The following is a 22,579-nucleotide window of genomic DNA, read 5'->3' as shown; positions in this document are numbered from 1 at the left end:
ACATTTCAAAATGTTAAATATTTGTCATAAAGTTTGTGAGACAGAGACTAACTATTTTCCGGAAAATCTCTGCTTGTTTAGCAAATATAAATAAATATAAAATTGACTATAATATTTAGGTTTATTACGACAAACAACTCTCCAGATGAAAGGGACTCTGAAGGAAAAATTCCACAAAAATAAAAGCAAATGTTGTAATTTGTTTGTGGTTGAAACAATAAGAATAATTTAGATTTAAGTATAAAGATTTCTATACTATAGTAATAATGTTTCCCAGCAAACATAAGATTTATGATTATCAGTCTGGTTTCAAAATCTTTTTCAAACGTTTTTAAAATTTAACCTTGATGTTCAAAATCATTATTAATTTTGTTTAAAACTTAGGTGCTTGCTGGGTTACTAGCTTAGTGACGTGTAGAGAGAAATAAACTTACAGTTTTGTTGTTTTTGCACGGAAAATATCAAGGACATTTTATTTATTTATTCATTTCTTTTATGTTTCAATAGCAACGCTAAGGGAATTTTCACATCTTTACAGAATATAAGCCATGAACATAAAAACAAATAAGAAAGTTTTATGTCCGACACTTTCGATACCCTACAACTATAATTGTGGACTTAAGTCGATTATGCCTAATCCATGAACTAGTTAAGAGACAACATTGTACACTAGTCCACTGAAGAGTTCATAAAATCGTTCATAGACTAGTTTAGAGATTACTCCAGATACTAATCTAGAGATTAGTTCAGAGACAAGTCGATAGACTGCTCTATAGACTAGTCCATAGACTAATCTATAGACCAATTTAGAGACTAATCCATAGACTTGTCCAAAGGCTAATTTATAGGCTAGTCAATAGACTAATTTACAGTCGAGTTCAGAGACTTCATAAGAGACTAGTCCAAAGACCAGCACAGAGTTCAGAGAGTAGTCCATCGACTGGTCCATATACTAGTTTATAAAATAGTCCATTGACTTGGCCAGAGACTAGTCCAAAGACTAATCAATAGATCTGTTTAGAGATAGACTTGTCCTGAGTCTAGTCCACTGACTATTCTATAGACTAGTCCAGGGGTTAATCTATAATAAGAGTTCAGAGACAAATCTATAAATCTGTACAGATACTAATCTGTAGATCGGTTCAGAGACAAATCTATAGACCAGTCTATAGACTTATCTATAGATCAGTTCATAGACTTGTCCGGAGACTAGTCCAGAGACCAGCCCACAGTCTATTACGTAGACAAATCTATAGAGTATTCCAGGGGTTACCCTATAGACTAGTCAGTTGACTAATCTATAGACCAGTCCATAGATTAATTTATAGACCAGTTCAGAGACTAATCTATAGATCAGTTCTGAGACTTAGAGACTAATATATTAATCAGTTCAGAGATCAATCTATAGATCGGTACAGAGACTAATATGAATCATTTCAGCGAGTCCATAGACTAATCTAACGACCACTTCTGAGACTAATCTATAGATCAGTTCAGAGACGAATCTATAAATCAGTTTGGAGATTAATCTATAGTCCACTTCAGAGACTTGTCCACAGACTTATTAACAGACTAATGCATAGACTAGTCTAGCGACTTTTTCTCTATTCTAATCAATATTATTAGTAGTCGATTCCGAAAATTTCCCTTTCCCGATTCTTTTGGGATAGGTATAGTATTATTATTATTTTGGTGTTTAACAAATACCTGCACAAACTCTTAATATGCCTTCCCCCGCCATAGTGTTATAGGGTATTAAAACAACAAAACAGTTTCCAAACAACTACAAATAAATATCCATGGAGAATGTTTGTACGAAAGAGGGTGTAATATGAATAATATGTAAAAGTAGCAATATTACTTGTACTTAGTTCCAGTATAGCAACCCAATAATATACTGTTAGACGTAGAGTCAGGGATGGAAGATTGCATATGATGTAAAAGTGAATTAAAAAAAATCTAATTTTTAAGAAATCTATAATTTTCTTAAAACACTATATAGAACCACACTGTCTATAAATTACTTTATAAAAATTAATTGCTTGAGTGAACCAACTTTATATTTGTTTTTTTTATAAATTTCCTTTTATATATTTGAATAAAAAAACCTTAAGTTTTACTTTATGGTTGACTGTGGCAGAGGATTATAAGGTAGAAACGATACTTTTGTATATGCAACAGCTTGACTACTTAAGCAGCGAGCACTCTTATTAAGGTGAAAGAAGTCTTAAAAAACTTGTGTGAAAATGTTTAAATATTTACTGCCACTCAAAGATCTCTCATGTTATTTATTCGTTTATTTATTTATAAGGTGGCAGGGTTTCCTTTTAAGAAACTGTTGCATATAGAACGAAAGACAGTGAGAGAAAAGGTATTAAAGTGTTTTCTGAAGTAAATCAGTTATGGTTTTTATTTTGAAGTAAGTTTTTCAATTCAAAACAATCTACTATTTAATCCATAAAACATTGTAATTTAATATACAACACCATTTCCAGATTGTATTTAAAAAAGTTTTTGATTACAATTTCAATTTAGAATTTAAAATTTTTGTAAGATATTTGAAAATTCATAAAATATTTCTGAAAGTTTCTGAAATACAATTGAACATTTCTGAAATTTTATAAGAAATGGTGTTGTATCTTATATAGCTTAAGACCAAGGTGTTAAATTGATACCAATGTAAATGTAATGATGTAATACTAGTTGACTAAAGATTACCCAACAAACATGAACGATTAAACTCAAATTTAGTATTATTTGGTATTAAAATCTTTCACAAAAGTTTTGAATATAATGAAAAAATTTTTTGAAAAAAATTTATATAACTTTTGCTGTTAAAAAGTTAAATTATAAAATTTTAAAATTTTTTGTTTACTTGGTCTATATAGTATGTGTGGAACACACCCACCTATCTTTTTTTTTCATATTATGACATGACTTACAAGATTTTAATTTATTTCATTCTCCTGCCTGAAAAAACAATTTGTTTAATATAAATGGTTTCTTAATCAAAGTTATTTATATGTATGGGGAATTTCAAGTTGAAGTTATTTATTGGCAGGAAGAAGATAAAGAAAAATATTTTGCAAGAAAATTAAACCTTAAAATATGATGCATTTCTTTTGACGTTTAACTACAACAGTTAATCAAATCTAAACTAAAAGAAAGCGGTTGATTTTCAAACTTTTGTTAACTGGATATCCCACTCATTTTCGAAATTTCTATTTAAAAGCTCCTTTTTGATTAAGTATTAGCTTATTTAAATAATCGTGACTGTTTTCAAAATTTTTCATTTTTGTTTTGGCTTAAAAGAAAACCTATAGTTGCCAACAAATAGAAAACATGAAAGACTTTCTGACCTACCCAAAAAGGGAATGAAAGGGCATTTTTAATTACACACCTAATTAAACCTACAAAAACCTACACTTTGTATATAATTAAAGGTAAATTAGTAGAGAAAAAAAAAAAAACAAACTAAATCTAATTAACTTTTGAAGATGAAATTATAAGAAAAACTTTTAAATAAAAAGTAATACAAATAACAGTTCATAACCTTTAGACCTTGGAATTGATCTTGTGTAAGCTATGGACTACTCTAGAGACTACACTATAGATTAGCCTATGACCTACTCTATAGACTTGTCTATTGACTACTGTATAGACTAGTCCATGGCCTACTCTGTAGACTAGTCTATAAACTAGTCTATGGACTAATCTATAGGCTAGTCTATGGACTACTCTATGAACAACTCTATTAACTACGCTATAGACTAGTCTGTGGACCAAGCTATAGACTAGTCTATGGACCAAGCTATAGACTAGTCTATGGACCACGCTATAGACTAGTCTATGGACCAGGCTATAGACTAGTCTATGGACCAAGCTATAGACTAGTCTATGGACCACGCTATAGACTAGTCTATGGACCAGGCTATAGACTAGTCTATGGACCACGCTATAGACTAGTCTATGGACCACGCTATAGACTAGTCTATGGACCACGCTATAGACTAGTCTATGGACTACGCTATAGACTAGTCTATGTACTACTCTGTAGTATAGTCCATGGACTACTCTTTAAACTAGTCTATTGATTACTTTATAGACTAGTACATAGAATACTCCATTCACTAGTCTATAAACCAGTCTATGGACTAGTCTTTAGACTATCCCATGGACTACTCTATAGACTAGTCTATGAACTAATCCATAAATTAGTCTATGTACTAATCTATAGATATTTACTAGTCTATGGTCTCTAGTCTATGAACTACTCGTTAGATTAGTTTATGGTCTACTTTACAGATTAGCCTTTTTGCTAATCTATAGATCAGTCTATGGAATAATCTTAAGACCAGCCCATGGACTACTCTATAGATAAGTCTATGCTCTACACTATAGATTAGTCTATGGCCTACTCTATAGACTAGTCTATTGACTACTGTATAGACTAGTCTATTGACTACTGTATAGACTAGTCTATTGACTACCTATAGACTAGTCTATGGACTACTCTCTAGACTTCGCTATAGAGTACGCTATAGACTAATATATGGACTATGCTATAGACTATTCTATAGTGTAGTCCATAGAATAGTCTATGGACTACTCAATAGACTAGTCTATAGCATAGTCCATAGAATCGTCTGTGGACTACTCTATAGACTAGTCTATGGACTACTCCATAGAATAGTCTATGAACTACTCTATAAACTAGTCAGTCTACAGACTATAGACTAGTCTATGAACTACACTACAGAATAGTGTATGGACTACACCATAGACTAGTCTATGGACTAGTCTATGAACTACATTATATAATAGTTTATGGACTACTCTATAGACAAGTATATGTACTATTCTATAGACAAGTCTATGGACTACTCTATAGACAAGTCTGTGAACTACTCTATGGACTACTCTATAGACTAGTCTATGGACTACTCCATTGAATAGTCTATGAACTACTCTATAGACTATTCTATGGACTACTATACAGACTAGTCTATGGACTACTATATAGTCTATGGACCACTCTATAGATTAGTCTATAGACTATTCTATGGACTACTCAATAGACTATTCTATGAACTACTCTATGGACTAGTAGACTCTATAAATTAGTATGTGGACTTGTTTATGGGCTACTCTATGGACCTGTCTATTGTCAAGTCTATTATATATTAACAATCCATTATATACATAATCACTATTTTATAATTTCATCCTTTAAATCTAAATTTTAATACCGAAAAAGTTTAATACAAATATTGAAAAATTACACACTTACCGGTCTTAATTCACTAACATCCCAACCCAAATATTCAGCAACAGCCATCATTTGATTAACAATAGCATCCATTTCAGCGGTATCCAAAACACCATTGCCATCCGTATCATACAAACGGAACATGACTAAATTGAGAGCAATAAAAATAAAACACATAATTAAATTAATATTAAAAAAAATATATAAAAAAACCATAAACAAAATTTTTGCCCCCCCAAAAATATGCAAATAAATTTTTCTTTGTATTTGCCATAAAATATGCAGCAGATAAATTAAATTAATTCAACTTAAAATATGCAAAATTTTTCCTTTGATATGTATATGTATTTATGTATTTCACTAATAAATTTAATATTGATTTTTTTTAAATAAAATATGTGTTATTTTTTTATTCAACTTACACTCCAATTTGTCTTCTGGCCGTCCAGCTTCTAACAATGATAAATAACATACCACATCCTTAAGGGACACTTTTAATGTTAAAGGATCAAAATGTGAAAGTTTGCGTGTTAATAATTTAATATCCGCTGAAAATAAATGAAAAAAATAATTTATATATATATAATAATGAGGTAGTTTGTGGAAAATGTTAATAATGTATATTATTAATTATAAGGTTTTTAACATTTATACTACATGTACATGCAGATTAAGGTGGTTTAGTTTTTATAACATTAATTATTATATACAATTTGAAAATTTCTAGGAGTAATGATATTTCCTTTCTCTAATTTTGACTGAATAGGTTTCTATACAATGTATTTGCAAAGTTCACAATGATCCGAACCATACATAAACATACATAATTTAACAATAAATGCTTGCTTATGTAAACATTTATTATACGTGTTAAAGTTTACATAAAACTGATGTAATAAATTAATTAATCATAACTAAAACACGCACATAATATATTTAATACATCAACAACTTTTTACATACTTGATTAATATTGTAATTAAAATACAACAAACACACAACAGTACTAGAACAGAACTAGAAAACAACCAGAAAAAAACTAGAAAAAAAACTAGAAAAGAACTAGAAAAGAACTAGAACAGAACTATAACTGAACTAGCATTGTACTAGAACTGAACTAGAACTGAACTAGAATTGTACTAGAACTGAACTAGAACTGAACTAGAACTGAACTAGAACTGAACTAGAACTAAACTAGAACTAACTAACTAGAACTGAACTAGAACTGAACTAGAACTGAACTAGAACTGAACTAGAACTGAACTAGAACTGAACTAGAACTGAACTAGAACTGAACTAGAACTGAACTAGAACTGAACTAGAACTGAACTAGAACTGAACTAGAACTGAACTAGAACTGAACTAGAACTGAACTAGAACTGAACTAGAACTGAACTAGAACTGAACTAGAACTGAACTAGAACTGAACTAGAACTGAACTAGAACTGAACTAGAACTGAACTAGAACTGAACTAGAACTGAACTAGAACTGAACTAGAACTGAACTAGAACTGAACTAGAACTGAACTAGAACTGAAACTAGAACTGAACTAGAACTGAACTAGAACTGAACTAGAACTGAACTAGAACTGAACTAGAACTGAACTAGAACTGAACTAGAACTGAACTAGAACTGAACTAGAACTGAACTAGAACTGAACTAGAACTGAACTAGAACTGAACTAGAACTGAACTAGAACGAACTAGAACTGAACTAGAACTGAACTAGAACTGAACTAGAACTGAACTAGAACTGAACTAGAAACTGAACTAGAACTGAACTAGAACTGAACTAGAACTGAACTAGAACTGAACTAGAACTGAACTAGAACTGAACTAGAACTGAACTAGAACTGAACTAGAACTGAACTAGAACTGAACTAGAACTGAACTAGAACTGAACTAGAACTGAACTAGAACTGAACTAGAACTGAACTAGAACTGAACTAGAACTGAACTAGAACTGAACTAGAACTGAACTAGAACTGAACTAGAACTGAACTAGAACTGAACTAGAACTGAACTAGAACTGAACTAGAACTGAACTAGAACTGAACTAGAACTGAACTAGAACTGAACTAGAACTGAACTAGAACTGAACTAGAAACTGAACTAGAACTGAACTAGAACTGAACTAGAACTGAACTAGAACTGAAACTAGAACTGAACTAGAACTGAACTAGAACTGAACTAGAACTGAACTAGAACTGAACTAGAACTGAACTAGAACTGAAACTAGAACTGAACTAGAACTGAACTAGAACTGAACTAGAACTGAACTAGAACTGAACTAGAACTGAACTAGAACTGAACTAGAACTGAACTAGAACTGAACTAGAACTGAACTAGAACTGAACTAGAACTGAACTAGAACTGAACTAGAACTGAACTAGAACTGAACTAGAACTGAACTAGAACTGAACTAGAACTGAACTAGAACTGAACTAGAACTGAACTAGAACTGAACTAGAACTGAACTAGAACTGACTAGAACTGAACTAGAACTGAACTAGAACTGAACTAGAACTGAACTAGACTGAACTAGAACTGAACTAGAACTGAACTAGAACTGAACTAGAACTGAACTAGAACTGAACTAGAACTGAACTAGAACTGAACTAGAACTGAACTAGAACTGAACTAGAACTGAACTAGAACTGAACTAGAACTGAACTAGAACTGAACTAGAACTGAACTAGAACTGAACTAGAACTGAACTAGAACTGAACTAGAACTGAACTAGAACTGAACTAGAACTGAACTAGAACTGAACTAGAACTGAACTAGAACTGAACTAGAACTGAACTAGAACTGAACTAGAACTGAGCTAGAACTGAACTAGAACTGAACAAGAACTGAACTAGAACTGAACTAGAACTGAACTAGAACTGAACTAGAACTGAACTAGAACTGAACTAGAACTGAACTAGAACTGAACTAGAACTGAACTAGAACTGAGCTAGAACTGAACTAGAACTGAACTAGAACTGAACAAGAACTGAACAAGAACTGAACTAGAACTGAACAAGAACTGAACTAGAACTGAACTAGAACTGAACTAGAACTGAACTAGAACTGAACTAGAACTAGCTTTTTTTTAATTTCAAATAATTTTTGTACTTAATTTTAATTTTGAACCGTATGTATAATAAAGACGTTCTAAAGTAATCATTTCTTTATCAAAAAAGAAGGTTTTTAGCAGTCACACTTTTTCGACGAATATTTTTTTAAGTATGAACACACTATAAGTAGTTAAAGAGTTATAAAACGAAGCTAAAGTTCAATCTGATAATTTTTATGAATTTAATATTTTAAACATTTAATAATTTATTATTTAATTAGTTTTAGTATTTTTCTTTTTGAAGTTTTATGTCACAATAATTTATTTATAAGGACAATTCGCTCAAAAGTTGTACACAGTTTCCCCCAGAAAAATAATAAAAAGAAAAATATTTACTTACAGCTACTTGACAAAAACTTTTGAAATAAAGTTATTATTGCCTTAAGAAGAAGATACAGAGATGCAAAAAAACTTTATTACATAAACTTCTTTCAAAAAAATATACAAAAACATTAAATGTCAAAAAAACCAAGTGATAATAAAAAGAAAGTAGTGCGCAACTATAAAATGCCCTACAATTGTCCGTGTTAATACATAGTATTCCTGATCTGGCAAGTTTTTTTCGGAAACCCTTTGCTCGTCCTTAGCACATTGCACACGTATGTATTTTGAGTCCCGAACTTTAAACAGAAAATTTACAAACACTTTTTTATATTTTTTAATGTAGGGACTTCAACAAAAAACAAGTCTTTTTTAAGATAAATAAAAATCTTAATTACACTAAAAATCCTTTTTGACTTTGTAAGCTATAATTGTATTTTGCTGAAAGATATAAAAGTGGAACAAATACTTAGAAAATCTAACAGCTCGAGGAGTAAAACTTTTAAGTTCTTTTTTGTTTTGTTAACATAAAAGTACAATAAAAATGAAATTACAGACTACGTATTTTACATAAAGGATGAGCTTCTGGTAGTTCAAAGATTACTAACAAATGTTTTCCTATTTGTAAGAAAACATTTTGTAATAAATTAAAATTTGTTAAAAAATTTTGTTTTGTTTTAATCACATTGCATTTAAAATGAATTACTTTTATCATGCTTTACTTTGTACTTTTGTATTGCGTTTGTAATCTATATGATAATTTTATGTTTTTATTGTAAGTTAACGAAAAACATATTTACTTATTTTACATAAGTACAATGTACGTATAAGTTAAAAGTAAAAAATCGTTAATTTACGATATAAAACAAATTAATAAAAATGCCTGTTACAATTCATCGAAGCGATAGATATGTAGATAGATAGATAGATAGATAGATAGATAGATAGATAGATAGATAGATAGATAGATAGATAGATAGATAGATAGATAGATAGATAGATAGATAGATAGATAGATAGATAGATAGAAAGATAGATAGAAATAGATATATAGATCTAGTCTATTCTATAGTCTAGTCTATAGTCTAGTTTATAGTCTAGTCTATAGTCTAGCCTATAGTCTAGCCTATAGTCTAGTCTATAGTCTAGTCTATAGTCTAGTATAGTCCAGTCTATAGTCTAGTCTAGTCTATAGTCTATAGTCTATAGTCTATAGTCTAGTCTAGTCTAGTCTAGTCTAGTCTAGTCTAGTCTAGTCTACAGTCTAGTCTATAGTTTAGTCTATAGTCTAGTCTATAATCTAGTCCCTAGTCTAGTCTATAGTCTAGTCTATAGTCTAGTCTATAGTCTAGTCTATAGTTTAGTCTATAGTCTAGTCTATAGTCTAGTCTATAGTCTAGTCTATAGTCTAGTCTATAGTCTAGTCTATAGTCTAGTCTATAGTCTAGTCTATAGTCTAGTCTATAGTCTAGTCTATAGTCTAGTCTATAGTCTAGTCTATAGTCTAGTCTATAGTCTAGTCTATAGTCTAGTCTATAGTCTAGTCTATAGTCTAGTCTATAGTCTAGTCTATAGTCTAGTCTATAGTCTAGTCTATAGTCTAGTCTATAGTCTAGTCTATAGTCTAGTCTATAGTCTAGTCTATAGTCTAGTCTATAGTCTAGTCTATAGTCTAGTCTATAGTCCAGTCTATAGTCTAGTCTATAGTCTAGTCTACAGTCTAGTCTATAGTCTAGTCTATAGTCTAGTCTATAGTCTAGTCTATAGTCTAGTCTATAGACTAGTCTAGTCTATAGTCTAGTCTATAGTCTAGTCTATAGACTAGTCTAGTCTATAGTCTAGTCTATAGTCTAGTCTATAGTCTAGTCTATAGTCTAGTCTATAGTCTAGTCTATAGTCTAGTCTATAGTCTAGTCTATAGTCTAGTCTATAGTCTAGTCTATAGTCTAGTCTATAGACTAGTCTAGTCTATAGTCTAGTCTATAGACTAGACTATAGACTATAGTCTAGTCTATAGTCTAGTCTATAGACTAGTCTAGTCTATAGTCTAGTCTATAGACTAGACTATAGACTAGACTATAGACTAGACTATAGACTAGACTATATATAGACTATAGTCTAGTCTATAGTCTAGTCTATAGACTAGTCTAGTCTATAGTCTAGTCTATAGACTAGACTATAGACTAGACTATAGACTAGACTATAGACTAGACTATAGACTAGACTATAGACTAGACTATAGACTAGACTATAGACTAGACTATAGACTAGACTATAGACTAGACTATAGACTAGACTATAGACTAGACTAGACTATAGACTAGACTATAGACTATAGACTAGACTATAGACTAGACTATAGACTAGACTATAGACTAGACTAGTCTAGTCTATAGTCTAGTCTATAGTCTAGTCTATAGTGTAGTCTATAGTCTAGTCTATAGTGTAGTCTATTCTATAGGTTGGTATATAGTATATTTTGTGGTCTAGTCAATAGTCTAGTCTGTTATTAATCTAGTCAATAGTATATTCATATAGCATTAGTATGTGATTGTAATTTATTACAATTTTGTATTTACTGAAATGTTTTACAAAATATGTATAATATGTATATTACTTAATAAACTAGTCAATATACTAAATGTCACTATTACACTATAAATATACATACAGACGTATGTACATATGTAATCAATTTAAAATTTAACACATACATATTTAAGTATGCATATTATATGTGATATTAATTAAAATCTAAAGCAAATAACTTTACATACATACTGCATAATTTTCATTTATTACATAAACAATGTTGTTAGATGATTAAAATCAAAATGTTGTTGTTTAAATATTTATTACAAAACTTTACCATAAATTTCGTAATAAGCTACAGTAAAATTATGCAATAATACTTGTATTCCACTGTAGTCAATGTTGTTTTCTCTTTAAGGTCGTGCTTATTTATTTGAAAATGAATTAGTTGTCCAGCAAAAACTTATATTTTTAAAGAAATGCTATTTGCTTTAAAACTAGAATGAATTGTGTGATTCTTTGTTTTTAGGAACTGTTTGAAAAACTCAACCAAGTTAAAAAATATTAAGTTTTTATTAAATTTATGTATAACCTTATACAAATATTTCCATTTATTTACATTTTATAATGTAAATTTAAAGTCTGTAGCATACCCTAAGGATGGAATTTTAGTAGACTATATGTTGCATATATTTTAATGGATTTATTATTTTTTTTCTGCTCATTTTTTTTTTGTATGCATTAATATTTTGCAATGCCTTAAGTCTTAATACATATATAAATATTTTACTAAATAATTTTGATTTGTTTAAAAAAAAATTTATATAGAAAAAATTTTATTAAATACTTAAGGCAGCTAAAAATTTATATGAATTAAATCCTATAAAATAGAAAAGAAATGCACTAAAACTAATAACAACGGGAATTTATATAAAAATTAATAAAATAAAAAATATGTTAAAAACGTGCAGCATATTTTAAGGTGTTAGATTTTATCAAATAATATTGTATACTTATAAAGTGTTAGTATAAAATTTTTATAAAAATCCTTTAAATTTCAAACTAAATATTTATTTGAATTTTTATGCTTTTAGTGAGATTTGTATGAATGTCGTTTTTTTTTAGTCTCTTTATATTTTATCCTACACAATATTGAGTTCATGACAAATAGCTAAAAGTGACAGTTCAGAAATTCTATTGTTGTCAATTAAAATGTTTTTTTTTCTCTGTACTTTTAATATGTGTAGAGTACTTTTACAACGAAAAAAAAAGAATTGAAGCAAACATTTTTATACAGGGGGAATGTTAAAAGTCTATGGGAAAAAAATAGGGAAACATGTAATAATAAGTAACAAAACTGCCGACACGAGTAGAGGAAATAAAATATAAAGTGAATGTGACATTGCTCTTAAACACATTTGCTGTCAAAAATAGTTATAGTCTAAAACAAAAAAAGAACAGAATTAACAGCCAAAACCTTTTTTCTATGTCGATATATCTCTAGAGCAGTAGATAAGAGGAAATTTCATTCAATTAGTTTGAGTTTCTTAGAAATTGTGTATATCTAGTAGCATCTATTACTAATTGACTCAAGCACGTTATACATACATGCATATCTTTTTTATATTTTTAACGATAATTTGGCATGTTCTAAGCTTGTTAGTATGTAGTTACATTAGTAAGATAAAGAAGTGAATACATTCTTTTTTCTATTATTTGTTCTTGGATTTCTAAATATTTGTTTAAATCTTGAAATGATTTTTAAGGAAAAAACAAAAATAAGATAGAGTGCCATATTCGGTTTATGGATCGACTAATAGAATTATTAAATATTTTGTTGCCAAAGAGATCTGGAATCTTTGGAAAATTGATATCAACAAACATATAGACAGACGGACAGATAGACAGACAGAAAGACGGACGGACAGACAGACAGAAAGACAGACAGAAAGACGGACATAGCTTATTCGACTCTGCTATCTATAAGGATCTAGAATACATATAATTTATAGGTTCGCAAAATTATAATGTAGAAATTACAAACGCGATAACAAAATTACATATATAACCATCTCACGAACTGTATAAAAAATGGCGCTAAAGCACACCGAAACGCTTATGGTAAATGTGTTCGATCGGTTTAAACGTGCGAGTAATGGTTTGTGTGGCTCAGAAGTGGTGATATTGACATGGAATACAAAAAAGTTTCAAGACCAACAAATTTCTCAAAACGTTTATTCCAAAAGTAAATTAGCTTCCATACGAATTTAAATCGAGACATCTTGAACGAGATATCAGAAATGCTGCTTGATCGCTAAAAAAGAATATAATTTGTACATCGAATCATTACTTGCGATGAAAAATGTGATATTTTATGATAACTCGCAGAGTTATGGTGAATTTGTTGTATCGCTTCAAAGTGCGAGCGATAATTTTTACGACTCAGAAGTGGTAATATTGATATAGAAGATAGAAACATTTTAAGATCAAGAATATCTCAAAAGCAGGGAAATTGGCTACCATCCGAATTGAAATCGAGAGATCTTGAAATCGCTTGATCGCTATAAAAGAATGATCGCAATGAAAAATGGATCATTTAAGATAATCTGCAGCGTAAGAGACTGTATACGAAACCCGGCCAATTAGTCGAATTGACACCAAAGCCACGTGCCCCCGACAACCGGTTCTTTGCACCGAAACGACTCGAAGTTCAACGAACATCGACCAAGGAGCAGCAACATCGACTTTGTACGTCTTGTTGCTACAACAACAGAGCCAAATAATCATGTCTTTTAGGTGGAACCAAAAGGAATCTATCTATTATAAGCTACTGAAATCTGGTATTATCACCACAGGAAGCCTGGGGCCAAATTACGGCATACGATATCGATCGAAATCTTAATAGAATCTAAATGGAGATTTCGATCGATATCGTATGACATTATTTGGGCCCTGTACCGAATACAACTGATTCATTGTCTGACAATATATAAAAGAGTGATAATGCTGTATTAGCAAAGAACTGTTTGGGTTGCCTTACATTATAGTCCAGACTTTGCTCTGTCCAACTATTATTTGTTTCGTTTAATACGGAACGTTCTCTTTGGCATACGCTTCCCTTTTGAACAGGGTATCGGGAATTGGCATGATTTGTTCTTGGCCTCAGAAGGTGAACATTTCTTAACTTCAAAATAAAAGCTAAACATTTGAAAAAGCTAAGTTATACGCCCAATAAGGATATATAGTATGGGTCCTCTATTAGGTTATAAATCGATTTAGCCATGTCCGTCCTTCTGGCTATTGAAAGCACGATTAGGGTCCAAACGGAAGACATACATGTTCCACAAATGTTGTTTATTGATAAGGTTTGTTTTGTATTGAAAATACCCAATATTGGTGTAGTATTTCTCCTAAGACCCCTACGAATTTTCACCTGCCGACATATAGTTTAAACATTCATAAAATTGTTGATTATGCAGTAATCGTGTTCAAAGTCTGTAGATAAGTTTTATGTTAATTAAGCCATGTCCATCCGTCCATCTTCTGCAATCACGTCTAGGGTCCAAACGATGGACAAACATGTTCTATAAATATTCTGTTTTGATAAGTTTTGTTTTGTATTTAAAATGGTCAATATAGGACTAGTATTTCTTCTAAGACCCCTACAAAGGTTCTCCTGCCGAAATATAGTTTAAAAAGTCATACATTTATTCATTATGCAGCTATCGTGATCAAAGTTTGATCAGAATTTGTACAGCAAAGTATCGCGTAAATCGGTCCTTATTTAAGGTCTCTTACAGAGAATGACTCTCATTTTTATTACTTGCTAAAAACAAAGTTTCTGAGAATCAAAATCTTTGGTTCATAACTAAAGCCTCTTACAGAAAATCCATCTAATATTTCAAAATTATTTTAACGAGATGTGCGACAGACATGATTTCTTTAATGATATTAATCATTCTTTCGAATTCTCTATAGTTCGATTCTTAATTGATTCAAGGCCCCATTAAAGACCTTCTACTGAGAATCACCATGATGCTCAACCTATATATTATGTTAACAGATTCCGAAGGAATCGATCTATAGTCCCAAAGGAACTTTGATAAGTTACGAGATATCCGATTATATTACTCTTACTTGTTAAATATGTATTGTGGTCTCCATTTGGGAAGCATATGAAAAAAAAAAGCTGTATGAAAAGCTTGTTAAATGAATGTGGGTCTTCTAATTTAAACAAATGAGCAATAAATTTTATACAAAATTTATATTAATTAACAGAGTTATGAAAAAATAAAAAATGTTTGTTGTTTTTACTCACTGCCTAATTGTATGCTTTAATTATGTGATAAAAATGACACCTTAAAGTATGCTAATTAATTTCTATGTAATATAATACTTCTATATATTAGGAAGGGAGGAAGGCAGATTTGTTAATGACAGTTAAAAATTACAGACAGAATAGGTTTTATTGGGAAAAGTGTTTCGTTTAAAATAATTTTTAAATTTTTTGAAATTTAAGAGCCTAAGAGAAGAATGAGAAGTAACAGCAATACATATGTAATAAATGTTCGCATTGTTACATTGTAATGTTATATCATGTTATGACAATTTAAAATATGTTAATGTATTAAACTAAATTAAGGACATAAACTACATACAAACATAACTTGATACATATGTAAGTCTGAATATAATTCATACTTTGTACATTATATATTTATATACACATAAGTATGATTTTTAGATTTAGAAGAAAATCCACTTACCATCTATTTTACAATTAACCGAATTGTTACTCTTTTTGGATGAGTTGCGTGACATTTGGGAATGATTGGTTTGTGAATGTGAAGGACTTGAATCGGTGGAGCAACGAGCATTTGTTGTGGTAAATGTTGAGCCACCAACACCACCACCGCCACCAACATTTTGACTGTTTGCATTGTTGTTATTTGCTATTGATGCATTTGTTGTAGTCGTTGTTGTGGGATTTTGAAATGCAGCCATGGGACTGGGTGTAACAGTAACCATTGGATGTACACAGCCTGCAGGTTGTTGGTTTGATGATGATTTTCAAACGAAAAAATACCCATGATGATAAGCCCAATGATGATAATGATGTTAAAGATGATGATGTTGCAACAAAAGTATATAGAGGAGACGCACACAAACACACACAAGTACACGAGTATATGAATAAATGAAAACGAGAAAAATATATTAAATCCCCCATCATTGAATAAAAACTATATAAAATAGAGTCAAGTACAATTCATAGCAATGATGAAAGTTTAAAACCAACTATATAACTTTTGTTTATGAAATGTAAATAATCAGGTCTATTGTTTTTATTATAAAGATGAAGACTTTAGTTATTATTCTTCTAAGTTTGAAGATATATGTTAGTTAGTTGTTTTTAAACTTTCATCTTTGTTTAGCAAAAAAAAAAAAAATACGTACTATAAAAGAGTAGTAAAAACAAGATGTGCAGAAAATTAGATTAAAATGTTTTGTTTCAGAAATTTTAAGCCAATTAAAATCAAAACATGAGAACAAATATGCTTGATATCAAGATATAATCATACACTTAGAGAAAAAAAAAAATGGTTGAAGCAATTTATATGAAATTTTTACAAGACATTTATAGTCTAAAGTCTGGCCCATAGGCGACAAAACAATACATGGTCAATATACCATTAAATAAATACGTTAATTGTAGACTAGTCAACAGACATGTCAATAGACTAGTCAACAGACTAGTTAAAAGAATAGTCAACAGACTTGTCAATAGACTAGTCAATGGAATATACAGCAGACCAGATTAGTCAATAGACTAGTCAACAGAATAGTCAATAGGCTACTCAACAGACAAGTCAATATACTAGTTAATAGACTAGTCAACAGTCTAGATAACAGATTAGTCAATAGAAAAGTTAACAGACTAGTCATCAGACTAGTCAATAGACTAGTCATTAGACTAGTCAATAGGCTATTTAACAGACTATTTATAGACTAGTCAATAAACTAGTCTAGACTATTCAACAGACAAGTCAATATACTACATACATACTAGTCAATAGACAAGTTAACAGACTAGTCAACAGTCTAGTTAATAGACTAGTCAACAGCCTAGTCAAAAGTCTAGTCAATAGACTATTTAATAGACTAGTCAACAGACTAGTTAACAGACTTGTAAACAGACTAATCAATAGACTAGTCAACAGGCTAGTTAATAGAATAGTCAACAGGCTAGTTAATAGACTAGTCAAATGACTAGGCAGTATTCTAGTTAACAGACTAGCCAGTAGACTAATCAAGAGAGTAGTCAACAGACTAGTCAAAAGAATTGACTAGTTAACAGACTGGTCACAAGACTAGTCAATAGACTTGTCAACAGACTAGTCAACAGACTACTCAACAGGCTATTCAATATACTAGTCAATAGACTAATCAATAGACAATCAAATGATTAGGCAGTAGTCTAGTCAACAGACTAGCCAGTAGACTAATCAAGAGAGTAGTCAACAGACTAGTCAATAGACTGGACGAGTTAACAGACTGTTCAAAAGACTAGTCAATAGACTTGTTAACAGTCTAGTCAATAGACTAGTCAACAGACTACTCAACAGACTAGCAATAGACTAGTCAACAGACTAGCAATAGACTAGTCAACAGACCAGGCAATAGACTAGTCAACAGACTAGTCAGTAGGCTAATCAAGAGACTAGTCAACAGACTAGGCAATGGACTAGTCAACAGACTAGTCAGTAGGCTAGTCAAGATACTAGTCAACAGACTAGCAATAGACTAGTCAACAGACCAGGCAATAGACTAGACAACAGACTAGTCAGTAGGCTAATCAAGAGACTAGTCAACAGACTACGCAATAGACTAGTCAACAGGCTAGTCAGTAGGCTAATCAAGAGAGTAGTCAACAGACTAGTCAATAGACTAATCAACAGACTAGTCCATAGACTAGTCAATAAACTAGTCAACAGACTTGTCAATAGACTAGTCAATAGTCAAGTCAACAGTGTAGTCAACTGACATGTTCATGAACTAGTTCCTTGAAATTATATTATAAACATTGGTTGCAACCCTGTCAAACTCTGTTTTTCTCCAAGTGTATATGTTCCTGTTGCCAGAGTATCGCACAAATCATTTGCAACTCAAACAAAACTCATTTGAAAATCAATTTGAACGGAATCAAACAAAACGTAAAGTAAACAGAGCAGCTAATTAAGCAAATAAAGAAAATACCTTAAAAATGGCTTAAATACCAAACAAAAGACAAAAATGAATGAATTTGCAAAAAAAAAAAAAAAAAAGAAAACGACTAAAAGAAAGAAACTCATTTGGCACAACTCACCTGTTTTACTGGCATCATGTGTTAAATGACCACTTAACGAATGTAGTTTGTCCGTAATGCCATGATGTAATTTATCCACAAAACTGCTACGAACATTTGTTGTGGTTTCCGCACCACTACTGGGTGAAATTTCCACAATACTATTTATATTCGCTAAAGAACCTGAAAATGACAAAGATTTAAAATAGAAATTTAAAATTTTATTAAAAAAAATTAGTGTTATTTTTGAGAACCAATTTCAATAGCCTTGATTAGCTTATGAAATAAATTTCTTTGTCAATATTTTGCTACTGCTAAATACATATTTATTTACCTTTTGTATGAGCCGTTACCGGAGCACAGGCAGCCGTACTACTAATGGCTGCCATTTGATTGAGCGTCTTGCCCTGTTGTACATTATTAACATTGGCCTTAAGAAACGATACAAATAAATGTTGCGCCAATTCAATGGGTGTTTCACAGTCAAGAAAAGCATCTAGAAAACGCCGAAAGCCATCGTAATCAATGTCCTTGAATGGTTAAAATATGTAAAAAGAGTTATGAGAGAAATTATTGAAATAGAAATGTAAATAAATAATAGAAATATATATATGAATTGTTGGATGTAGTTGTAAGATTTTGCTAGAATTTCATTGAAATAAAAAACAAATTCTTATAGAATTTGAAAACTTTGAAAACCTTGATAGCTAAAGTTGTGAGATAAAATACAAATGGAATATTCAAACCAGTAGGGAAATTTTTAATGGCAAGGTATATTTTACTTATAAAACCCTATTATGTTTGATATATTTTTTAACTTCTACAAAATTCAAATTCTCAAAAATCCGTATTTTGATGTATATCATATGAAAGGTCTTTCAAATATCTCTCTTATAATATATACATATGTGTTTAAAAATCCTAGAAAAATCCTTAGCTCAGAAAAATTTCGATACCGATGATATCTGAGGTCTCCAGAAAATAGTTTTGAACAAACATATGGAAAGTCAGATGGACAGACGGAGATCACTAAATCAACTTTGCCATTTATATAGAAAAATTCAGTCTTTATATACTTTATAGGTTTAATCTAAGATAGTATTGGACTGTAAGATAGTCATAACCTAATACACTTCCAGTGGTAAGTACCAGTCCACTCAGGAATAATTGGCAATTAAAGAACTTTGCTATAAAAGGCCATGATTTTGCAATTTACTGTTTCTTCATTGTACCAGACACCACTTTCGTGTGGAGGGTATATTAGGTTTGTGCTGATGTTTGTAACGCACAATAATATTGGTCCTACATCCACCTTAAAGTATACCAATCGGCTTAGAATCACTTTCTAAGTCGATTTATTTATGACCGTCCATCTGTTCGCATGTCTGTTTATCCATTTAAACATTGTAATCAAACTACAGGTCGCATTAGTAGTTAATTTCATGATATTTGGTACGTGATCGTCCTAGGGGCGTAGCCTATTGAAAATGGTTACTTTTTCCTTCTAGCCATCATACAACTGAACCGCCGAATAGGTCCTGTAAACTTTGTAATCAAACTGCAGGTCGCAATTTTGAAGATAATGCAATGAAATTCGGTACATGATATTTTATGACTACAGGTACGAACCCTATTGAAAATAGTTAAGATCGTTCCATTATTTCAGCTAGCCCCCATACAACTGATTCTCCCGGATAGAGCCTTAGAGTTCATAATTATGTTTAATTTATTCGTATCACGACAAAAAGCGATACAACTAAGTTTTATAATTGCATTGATAACTATGCCAAATTTAATAATGATTGGACCTAGTCCTCATACAAAAACCCTTTCAGAAAATAACATAAATATCCACAATTCGCTTATAAAAGGCTATTTTTACACAAAAATGTATTTTAACACAAAACTGCATTAATTACAAAAACATTTATTTTTGCACCATAACATATTTTTTACAAAAGGATTTATATTTTACACATACATGTAGTTTTAACACAAAAATGTGTTTTTTTTTACACTAAAATGTATTATTACACCAAAAAGTAATTTTTCAAAAATGCATTTTTACACAAAATATACATTTATACAATAAAAATACTCAAAATGTACTTATACACAAAAATGTACTTTTACACAAAAATGTATTTTTACACAAAATAACAAAACTTATTTTTTAAGCAAAATTAAGTTTTTTACACAATAATGTATTTTTAGACGAAAATGTATTTTTACAAAAAAAAAAATTATTTTTACACAAAAATGCATTAATTACATTAACATTTATTTTTACACAAAAACGTATGTTTTTCACAAAAGTATTTAAATTTTACACAAAAATGTAGCTTCAACACAAAAAGTTTTTTTTTTACACAAAAATGTATTTTTACACAAAATTACAAAACTTAGTTTTTAAATAAAATTAAGATTTTTACACAAGGATTTTTTTAGACGAAAATGTATTTTTTACACAAATTAAGTTTTACACAAACATGTAGTTTTTTAACACAAAAATTTAATGTTTTACCCAAAAATGTATTTTTACACAAAATGTATTTTTACACAAGAATATATTTTTAGACGAAAATGTATATTTTAATTGTTTCTCATGTTTTGTGGCAGCATTTATTACTAATTAAATATAATCAAAATACACAAAAATATTTTAATGATTTTATAGAATTATAATTATTTAAACAAAAACCACTAAAAATTCATATAAGCAATTATTTAATTAATCAATTATTTATATTGAATTATTATTAATTTTATTATTGCAAGTAAATGAGAAGGCTGCAATGTGCTATAAAGAATGTTATTTTCAATGTAACTTGTTAATAGATTTTAGTTTTAGAGAAAATTTAAATATTTTATTGCCTATTAAATACATATTTAGTTTATATCCTTTTCCTATGGCATATAAAATTCATTCATTTATAACAAATTTGTTGTTAATATTTAGTATTTTTATGGTGCATATGAAATATTCTATATACCCAATATATTTTCCTATAAAATAAGAAAATATTTCATAAAGAAATTTATGAATATACAATTATTTTTCATTCAATTACGAAAAAAAAAAAATGCTTCAACAAAATATGTATGTATGTAAACTGCATACTTCTTGTGTTGTATGGTCCTGCTAAAATAAAATACTGTTACAAACAATTTCATTCTTTAAAATTTTTTATTATTGAATAGATTTGCAAATATTTTTTGTTGACAATAGAATATAAAAATTCATGAATGTTGTTCGGAAAAAGTATGTTTTAGATGTGATCATATAAAACTCTGCATTGCATTCATTTTGGGGGAAGAAACACATTTTTTTCTAGTTAGTTTCTGTGTAATCTGCTTATTTTTTTTATTTTTAAATTTTAACAAACATGAATTGAAACAAACTATATGAAATACTGAAAATAAGGGTCTTTTAAGTTCTTAAATCTTGTGAAAGAGGGGGGAAATTTAAATGGGGAGCAATAGAAAAATTTTGTTGCTAATTTAATTATTAGTTTTTAGTTGAAAATTTTTGTTAAAATGGTTGGTAAATACAGAACTGAATTATAACTGAACTAGAATAGAACTAGAACAGAACAAAAACTGAATTAGAACAGAACTAGAACAGAACAAAAACTGAACTAGAACTGAACTAGAACTGAACTAGAACTAAACTAGAACTGAACTAGAACTGAACTAGAACTGAACTAGAACTGAACTAGAACTGAACTAGAAATGAACTAGAACTGAACTAGAACTGAACTAGAACTGAACTAGAACTGAACTAGAACTGAACTAGAACTGAACTAGAACTGAACTAGAACTGAACTAGAACTGAACTAGAACTGAACTAGAACTGAACTAGAACTGAGCTAGAACTGAGCTAGAACTGAACTAGAACTGAACTAGAACTGAACTAGAACTGAACTAGAACTGAACTAGAACTAGAACTGAACTAGAACTGAACTAGAACTGAACTAGAACTGAACTAGAA

The 22,579-nt window shown here is 30.1% G+C and overlaps 1 protein-coding gene across 1 annotated transcript in view; it reads right to left on the bottom strand.

Annotated features, from left to right (window-relative positions):
- Window positions 1–19,118, bottom strand: part of LOC119614357 (diacylglycerol kinase 1-like) — a gene marked incomplete at both ends in the record, with an annotated part of 34,534 nt that extends 15,416 nt beyond the window's left edge. Inside the window, 5 exons of the mRNA XM_037970493.1 lie at window positions 5,291–5,415; window positions 5,692–5,817; window positions 16,010–16,285; window positions 18,610–18,771; window positions 18,923–19,118. Of these exons, the coding sequence (XP_037826421.1) occupies window positions 5,291–5,415; window positions 5,692–5,817; window positions 16,010–16,285; window positions 18,610–18,771; window positions 18,923–19,118 (885 nt within the window). The remainder of the gene's footprint in view (window positions 1–5,290; window positions 5,416–5,691; window positions 5,818–16,009; window positions 16,286–18,609; window positions 18,772–18,922) is intronic.
- Window positions 19,119–22,579: the final 3,461 nt, after the last annotated feature.

Source organism: Lucilia sericata, unplaced genomic scaffold (genome assembly GCF_015586225.1).
Source record: "Lucilia sericata isolate MDLA Ls3-8-SP2 unplaced genomic scaffold, ASM1558622v1 Contig002822F_arrow, whole genome shotgun sequence".
Taxonomy (NCBI): domain Eukaryota; kingdom Metazoa; phylum Arthropoda; class Insecta; order Diptera; family Calliphoridae; genus Lucilia; species Lucilia sericata.
The sequence above is the reverse complement of the archived record's forward strand: the minus strand, read 5'-3'. Positions and strand labels throughout refer to the sequence as shown.